Raw genomic sequence first — 9,524 nt, 5'->3', positions numbered from 1 at the left:
GATAGAATTAGGGGATATTTGGGGTGATAGTGATGCAATCCAGAATGTAGGGTTTTAACCCACTGAAATGACGGTTCCTGGGCTAAGAGTCACTAACATTTCAACTTTATAGATAAAATCACATATAAGTGTCTTCTTTTCTTGTTAATTCATATATAATTTCCATGTAGGTACTATGTTTTCAGTGACATCTATGAAAATATGAAATGTGTTCATGATGCCTTAAAGAAATTGATATTTGTTATTTATTTACCTTAAGAAGTATAGAGAAGAAATGATTGATAAGGTTTTCTACTCTACTTCTATATATCAAGTTTCTCTATTAGCCACAGGTCTGATTCCGGCTGTTTCCATTCTTTTCCAAACAGTGTGTTAAAATTGAAAGGCTTGAAGTATTCCAGACGATGGCTAAAAGCAAAGAAAAAGAAAGTGGGATTGAAATGAATTATGCATTTGTGAAATAGTTGTCCTGATGGTTTATTTATTTTGTCATATCTGTGATATAGGACAATATTCTATTTTAGGAAATACCAAAGGTAAGATGTATTTTATATGTACAATTTTCTCACCCTGGCTATCAAACATTCAGCTCTGAAAACATTCCCCCATATCTCAAAGCACTCTCCATTCTGTGAATAACTCTCTCATAAATAATCGGAGAAATAAAAATCAACCATCAAAATCTGTCTTAGTCTATAAACAAATCACATGTAAACAAATCACAATATATACTTACATTTTTTTAGATTTAAAGTTTGAATGATTTACATTAGTCATATAAGCAATTGTTTAAAACAATTCCATCTCCATAGATCAGAGGACAGACTTTCCATTCTTACCGAAGCAAGGAAACATTTATGTATTATTACTAGTTATTTTCTTTCCAGGAAAACTATTTAACTATTATTACGTTTTGTCTTGTGGCTTAACGAGGAGAAAAAGATTTGCCTAATATGTTGCAGTAGAAACCACTCTGCCCTGACGCTGACCTGGCAAATAATATTATCATATTTTCAAGTTTCCAAGTAGGTATGAGTGAGGAGTCTAATTGCTGTGTTGTTAAATGTCATCAAGTCAGTTCCAATCCATGGCAACTCCATGTAAAACAGAGCGAAACACTCTCCAGTCCCACACCATCCCCACAATTGTTCACGCTTGAGCCCATTGCTGCTGCCACTGTGCCAACCCATCTCTTTGGGAGTCTCCCTCTTTTTCGTTGACCTTCCACCTTACCAAGTATGATGTCCTTCTTCAGGGACTGGTCCCTCCTGATAATACGGCCAAAGTATGAGAGATGAAGTCTAGCCATCTTGGCATTTAAGGAGCATCTGGTTGCACTTATTTCCACACAGACTGGTTTGTTATTTTGCCAGTCCATGGTACTTTTAATATTCTCTTCCAACACCATAGCTCAAAGGCATCAATTATTCTATGGCCATTTTATTCATTGTCCAACTTTCACATGCATATAAAACTATTTAAAATATCATGGTGTTGGTCAGGTGCACTTTAGTCTTCAAACTGACATCTTTGCTCTTGATCATTTTGTAGCTGTCTTGTACAGATTTGCATAATGTAATCTATCATTTGATTTCTTAGCTATGGCTTCCATAAGTGTTGATGATGGATCCTAGCAAAATGAAATTTTGACAACTTCAGTCTTTTCTCCATGTATTTATTGGTCCAGTTGTGAGGATTTTTGTTTTCTTTATTTGGGGGTACAACCTATACTGAAGGCTGTGGTCATTGATCATCTTTAGTAAGTATCTTAAGTCCTCTTCACTTTCAGCAAGCAAAGTTATATCATCTGCATATAGTAGGTTGTTAATGAGTCTTCCTCCAATCTTGATGCCACTTTCTTCTCCAGATAATGCAGTTTCTCAGATTATTTGTGCAGCATAGAGATTGTCTGGTGAAATAATACAAGCCTGGCACATACCATTCCTGATTTTAAACTATTTGGTTCTCCCTTGTTCTGTTTGAACAACTGCCTCTGGGTCTATGTACAAGTTCCTCATGAGCACAATTCAGTGTCTCGGAAAACACATTCTCTGCAATGTTGTCCATAGTTTGTCATGATCCACACAGTCAAAAGCCTCTACATAGTAAATAAAGCACAGATAAACATATTTCTGATATTCTCTGTTTTCAGCCAAGACCCACCATCAGCAATGATATCCCTCATTCCAAGTCCTCATCTGAATCCTCCTTGAACCTCTGGCAGTTCAATTTCAGTGTAATATGTAAGCTGGTTTTGAATTCTCTTTAGTAAAATTTTACTTGCATATGCTATTAATGATATTGTCTGTTGATTCCTGCATTCCATCGGGTCACCTCTCTTTGGAATAGAAATAAATATAGATTTCTTTCTATGAGTTGACCAAGTCTTCCAACTTTCTTGGCATAGATGAGTAAGTGCCTTTAGTGCTGCATCAGCTTGTTGAAGGATTTCAATTTGTATTCCATTAATTCCTGGAGCTATGTTCTTTGCCAAAACCTTCATTGCTCCTTTGACTTCTTCCTTTAGTATCATTGGCTGTTGATCATATGCTACCTCTTGAAATAGTTAAACATCAACCATGCATTAGAAGGCTCAAAAAAGTAAATTAGCATAAAGTTTCACCCTTATAGGTATAGTGCTATATGTAAACTGGGCTTACAAAGAATGTTTTTGTTATTACAAGTAACTACAGGAATATTTTAATAAACATTAATAAATTGCTAGTGAGATGTTGCAAAAACTTTTATAGACAGTCATTTTGGCACCATCCCTTTCCACCCCCCATCAGTGTTACCTAGTGTTGTTACTACTTTCAAGGTCCTCACATGGGATATAACTGTGAAAAGGAAGTCCAATGCTATGCTGCCCTATCAGGTATTTATAGTTGACTGGAAATTCCTTTTGACCTAGATACGTTATCAGTAGAAGGCATTTTTGTCAGAAGTAATGTTCTAGAAACATTATCATTCTTATGAGGTTACCAAAGAGCTACAGATTTAAGTGAAAGCTAGATTCTCATGCATCACAGAGATGGATTTATTAACCCTTTGCTTACATCAGGAAGCAGTGAAGGCTATGGTCACTTAGCTCTGAAAGAAATGATCAAGGAATCTTTGACAATCTTCTATGTCAGCTGTTGCAATACTCACTAAACAAGACCTTTCACATACTGTTATGGAAATACAGAAACATTTCTGAGAGTAGTGACAGAGACGATGTCAGTCTGAAGTCAATCTATCAAGTATTTACTTAGGGCCATGAGTGAACACAGTACTCTATACATATCAGGTGTACATGTCCATATTTGACAGAAAAATATTACTATGGCTATACCAATATTTCATTTCAAAAACAGCTCTTAGTGCTGAATCAAATCTTCATTTATTTTCTACTTACAAATCAGGTTTTTGTCCTTGTTGCAATTCCTGTTGAGGTACAGGGTAAAGAGCTTCATAACTTCTTTTATCTTTTGATCCATGAATTGCAAATGAATTGAATTTTGTGACATTTGGTGGGAAATAACACCAAGGAATATTTGCTTTTCCTTCCCATTTTGTCTCTCCTCTGGACACTTTAAATGATAAAGCAAGTCCTTGCTACAGAAACAACATGTGAAACAAAGTAGGTAAAGTCAGACTTACACTTTAAATATATAAATATGTATATATAAAATACTGGGCAGTTAAGAACTTTATTTCATACTTACTTTCCACACAGTTCTTCTCCCAGAGAGTAAAAGCACCAAATGCTGTCCATGTCTGTCAAAATTATAATTCTTCATGAAAGATAGACCTATTTTCTTCACTATCTTTCATATCTGGAATGTGTGTGCTTGTAACTAAATTTCCAAATTATTAATATGAAAATTGAATATTGGCTAATTAAAGTGAAACTTAGATTGTTCCATTATTAAGAAATGACATCTTTAGGCTCATCTTTTTTTAAACAAGGGAGTCTATTTGTGATAACTGCAGTCAAATTCATAAAGCTACATGTACTTAAATTGCTTTTATATTCTTTTAAAAAAAGTCCTGGTGTGCTGCTATAGGACAAGCACTAGACTGCTAACCACAAGGTTGACGGTTCAAACCGGCTAGTCATTCCTTGGACACCCTTACAGAGTTGATGTGAGTCAGAACTGACTTGACAGCATATATAAACATATATATATTATACATTCATTTGGTTAGAAGATGCAAAGTTTAAAAAAAAAAAACAAAAAAAAAAAAATCAGAGAAGGCAATGGCTTGTTATTTCGAGTTTAAAATAACGAAAATACCCTAAACTAGGCTGACACTTATTTCAAGTCTAAATTCAACAACTTTACTAAAACTGCAAGAAAGCTAATTTCCAGCTCTTTAGAAAGTTAGAAAAGACAAAGCATAGACTAAGAACTAGTTAAAAGGCTAAAGATTTTAATTTCTCTCTGTTCTTTCATACAATATTCAACCTGTCTACCTTTTGTGTTTCCCTGATCTCTACTATTAGTAAAGACACTGATATCACAATTTCAAAGCAAAACACAATAGATCTTCAAAAAGGAAACTCTAGTAAAAGTACATAATTGGAATTAGCCGGGTCAGTGAGAATCAAAGGATTGAAAAGTACTTAAAATGAAATAAATGTATTGTCTCCAGAAAAGACAATACCTAAGCATTTCTATACAGATGTCCTTTTGTGTTTTTCAGTGATTTCCTTCAGGGAATTGTCCTAACATATGAGAAAGTTTATCTTATCCTACTTTTTAGCTACAGCAAAAGCCCTTGGATTGTTTTTAAAGTGATTAGTTGTTATATGCCTTCAAGTCGATTGCTACTCATAGAGACCCTGTTTACGGTTTCCTAGGCTGTGAATCTTTATAGGAACAGAAAGCCTCAACTTTCTCCCACAGAGCAACTGATAGATTTGAACTGCTGATTTTGAGGTTAGCAGCCCAGCTCATAATCCACTATGCTACCAGGTTAATTATTATGTAGGCTTAAAGAATATTGAAGAAAAGTAAAGCCTCTTATAAATTAAAACAATAATCTTCAGGTTGCTCTCCTAGACATTAAACAAACAAGTATTTTTTTTTTTTTTTTAATTATTAACTATGATAGTGTATGCTAAGAGTCCTGGTGTGGCGCTGTAGAATAATCACTGGACCACAAGGTCAGTTTGAACTGCAAGGCCAGTTCAAACTCACCAGCCACTCCTCAGAAACACTATACAGGCTCGCTGAGTCAGATCTGACTTGACAGTACTTAACAACAACACTGTAAAGTAAATCAAACTATAAGTTTTTTATTTGATTTTTTAAAATTTATTATTTGTATGTTGTTAAGTGCTGTTGAGTCAGTTCCAACTCACAGAGACCCTATATACAGTTTCCAAGGGAGCAGAAATGTTTGTGTGAGCAGAAAGCCTCATCTTTCTCCCACAGAGTAGTTGGTGGGCTTGAATACAGACATATTGGTTTGCAGTCCAGTGCTTATCGTATGGAGTTACTGCACTCACATGATTTGTATAAACAAAGGATATTGCATAATTTCTTAATAAATAAAAACCCAATTATGCTACTCAACCAGTGTTTAGTTATCACTTTATGAGGGAAATGATATTATCATTTTAATCAAGTTAAAAGTAGAAATCAACCACCGCATAACATGGATGAACCTTGAGGACATTATGCTGAGTGAAATTAGTCAGTCACAAAAGGAGAAATACTGCATAGACCATTATTGTAAAATATTTTTAAAAAGAACCCACACTAAAAGCAGGGGAAAAAATTATTTGCTGGTTACTGGGATGTATGGGGTGGATTGAGGGGAGGAAAGGGAAGGTAGAGCACAGGGTAGGGAATAGACACAGGATAGCTTGGGTGCTGGGAAGTGGCACAATACACAAGAAGGGGGAGGGGAATGGAAGAACAAGGCAGGTGGGACAACAGTTAGGCAGGTTTGTATGGGCTAAGTGGGACAAAGGTAAATAATGATATATGCACAACCTTGGAACAACAGGGCACTGGGATACAAGATTGAGGCATGGTTTGAATGGATAAAAGAGGGAAAATAATGTTAAGATGCTTGGCTGTCTTTTGAATCTTGGTTACCATTGACTACCATTGTAAAATAGACAATTGAGGAGGAGAGAAAGGAATAGCCAGAAACATCACCATAGAAACCTTGTAAGTCTGTCTTCAGCCTATAACTGATCGGAATACCTAAAATGGGGCTAAAACTTGCCCAGTAAAAGAAGCTTTCTGTGGAGCCTTTGCATTGCATAGAACCATAGATGGAATCCTGAACACCATCCAGAATCTTCTGAGTTGGGAAATTTCCACTTGAAAGGACAAGTAGACTAGCCTTGAGTGGCTAGAAGAACAGAAGATATTTCTTGAAAGAAAGACTGGCAAGAAAAATCAAAAACAATAAGAGCAGTCTGATTGACTACTACAAGAACAAGCAAGTTGTTCACCTGGAGCCATCAAGAGTGGTCAGGTCCCCTCAGGGCAAACCCCCTTTCAAGACTAAGACCCAAGAACCCAAGGGGAATATACAGGCAGCCATGTGATTTGGCTGCTGACCACGTTGGACACCAATGAAGGGGGAACAACAATGAAGTTGTGAGCTAAGTCTGGCCACGTTCAATAGACTCCTGTGAACCCAGGTTGAGACCTGGTTGGCCAGCAATATGGCAAGACCTTGATACTCCTGGGCACAGAGACAGTGACATGGCCACAGAGGACTAGAACAGAGAGTGAAGCATCAAGCTGATATGAAGTAAGGGGAGATGCATAAGAACACCCATACTTGCAGACAGTACCCACTTGACTTGGCTTCAATGACTGGATGATCAGATCGACTGGAAGAAGAAAGAAGATACAATTTTTAAAAAAGAGTAATCTGCTACAACTTGATGAACTTGACCTATACTTATGAATGTAGTTGCTCAAAAGAGGGAATGAATCTTTGTTGCAAGGATCATTCCTACCCCCTATCCACAGAGTTGACAGGGATGGTCAACTTAGATATTGGCTAATCCAAATTGGAGGCAGGGGGTCTACAAAGGCAAGAAGTGACTGGCTTACAAGCTTTCAAGAGGGAGCCTAGTTCCTGAAGGTGTGGGGGAGGTAGAACCTCCACTGAGCAGTTTCCAATCTGTCTAGATGGAACTGATGAAAGGAGATGGGGATAAGACTCTTTGAGGTACAATAGGGAATAATTGCTATCAGGACTGACTGTGAGGGTTGGAAATGTAAAGGTGGATATTTTGTAACAAAAGGAGGGGAGTGGTTGATTTGCAGTCCAGGAGCAGAGGTCCCGGGGACCATCAAGGGAGAGGAGCAGAGTGTGGGACTCTACCCAGAGATGGAGGCAGAGATAATGATGCAGAGTGATGAAGCGACTGGGGACTTTGGACACAGAGAGGGAAAGGGACTGTAGGCCAAAAACTGGGGGGAGTAGGGGGAAGTGTAGGGGGCAGTTTTCTGGGATATACCCTTTGGGTGGTTGATGATGCATAGAGGGGATTATAATCATTGCAATGAAACAAAATATGAAAGGATAAATGTAAAGCTAATGTTCTCCCATGTAAACTATCACATAATTCAAAATAAAAACATTTTTTAAATAATTAGAAATCAAACTTTAACAGTCTCAAAGAACCAAGTCCTTTAACTGACTTTTAGGCAAGTTACAAATCTGTTTGCCCTCTTTTTCTCATATATACAATGAAAATAAACAACAGCTAAAATGTTTTTGTTATATGATGGTTTATCTTTCTGTAAGAGATTTGTACACATTAATCGAAAGGTGGCACACCGAGACATATAAGTATTCTTGTTAATGAGTGCTTCAAACTGGTTTTTCCCAGCTCAATCATGTTCAACAAAGTGAAACTAAAACAAACTCATATTTGTAAAATGTGTGTGTACCAAAACGCTAAAGGAAACAGGAAAAATTACAGTTTGCTGCTCTGCTAGAAACTTAATGTGCCCCTCCACACCTCTAGCTAACAGGGGCAGCATGTGTGCTGCATAGCAACCAAATCTTTGTTAAGCAAAGTATGGCACTGTGGGATAAGCACTGAACCACAAGGTAAGCACTAAGCCGCTCCTTGGTACCATTACAGGGTTGCTATGACTTGGAACCTACTGGATGACATTTAACAAATACAGCACTCTCCTATAAAACAAAGACAGCATGTGTGCTGCATAGCAAATCTCAGACAAGCAAAGTCTGAAACAATGGTGCAAGGTTCAAAGATGGCCACCCATCATGGCTCTGTATATGAGTGGTACCCCACAGTCCCGATAATCTAATTTCCCACATTAGTTTCATAAAACATCTTACTACCTTTCTTCCCAGTCTTCCCTTCCAGGGTTTCAACCCATATTTTTTTTCATTCTGGGTATTGTTCAGTATATCCACATTTTAAAAACTGGGTCTATTTCAATTTTGCTGTGTTGGCCATGACTGAACCATTTCAAACTGGTTCAAAGTCTTGTTAACAAAATGGTTGCAAACAGATTTTCTAAATTGGAGTTGACAAAAACTCAAGAGTAAAAAAAAAAAAAAAAAAAAAAAGAACATCTAAAATCTCTTATTGATTGCTAGAGAATCTCTGCCCAGCCAACAAAGGGACAAAGATTACAGGACATTGGATACTGATTCTGTAGGATAAACACAGGACTTCAAGCCACAAGTGTGGCAATTCAAGACCAGCCAGGCCATGGGAGAAAGATAAGGCTTCCCCCCGCCCCCCAAAGATTTACAACATCAGGAACTCTATATAGGATCACTAGAGTCAGAACTGACTGGATGGCACTTAACAAGACACTGATAGGCATTTAAATAACATTTTAAAGAAATATTTTACTACTACATATTTTACTTATTTAATATTTGTTCTGGATTATCTGAGAGGTAGGTTAATTTTGTTTTTGCACATCTACAGGAGGAAACATGGTTAGCCAAGCTGACAAAGGGGGTTGCCAAGGGAATGCTTAAATAAAGAGAGTCCAAGGTTAATATATTTAATAAGTCTAGAAATAGCCATGCTTGATTTAGTTTTTTATCCTTTGCAGTGAACATGGAGTAAAATAATATCTATTAAATAAAGGAAGAAATTCATTATTACAGAACATGAGGGTAAGTCAAAAAGTATTGCTATTAGGGCTCCAGATTATACATGCAAAAACAAAGCATTTTTAAACATGTCTGTGATCAGTGAATGGCTACAGTAATTTACTTGTTGTAGTCTCATAAGGGCGTCTTCAGAAAAGGTCTAGTGGCTTCTGAAGGGATATGTTGTGCCAGTTAAATTCAAGGTAGAAAGATCAGCTCAGGAAGTTATGGTGACTGTTTTTTGGGACCCCAAGAGGGTAATCTTGGTAGGTATTTTTCAAATAACACAAAACGATCATAGGGGCTTATTAGTAAGCTGTTCTAAGAAAATTGAAAACTGTATTGGTAAAAAACAGCCAGATAACTTGTATCAAAGAATGCCATCCATTCTTTTGAAGTAGTAAGGGCTGTCCTAC

The 9,524-nt window shown here is 36.9% G+C and overlaps 1 protein-coding gene across 1 annotated transcript in view; it reads right to left on the bottom strand.

The window, feature by feature from the left end:
* Positions 1 to 302: 302 nt before the first annotated feature.
* Positions 303 to 9,524, bottom strand: part of LOC102818337 (UPF0462 protein C4orf33-like) — a 34,412-nt gene continuing 25,190 nt past the window's right edge. The window contains exons 3-5 of the mRNA XM_006873206.1: positions 3,708 to 3,759; positions 3,398 to 3,597; positions 303 to 408 (exon numbers count right to left, since the gene is read on the bottom strand). Coding sequence (XP_006873268.1) covers positions 303 to 408; positions 3,398 to 3,597; positions 3,708 to 3,759 — 358 coding nt within the window. The remainder of the gene's footprint in view (positions 409 to 3,397; positions 3,598 to 3,707; positions 3,760 to 9,524) is intronic.

This window comes from Chrysochloris asiatica, unplaced genomic scaffold, assembly GCF_000296735.1.
Source record: "Chrysochloris asiatica unplaced genomic scaffold, ChrAsi1.0 scaffold00229, whole genome shotgun sequence".
NCBI lineage: Eukaryota > Metazoa > Chordata > Mammalia > Afrosoricida > Chrysochloridae > Chrysochloris > Chrysochloris asiatica.
The sequence above is the reverse complement of the archived record's forward strand: the minus strand, read 5'-3'. Positions and strand labels throughout refer to the sequence as shown.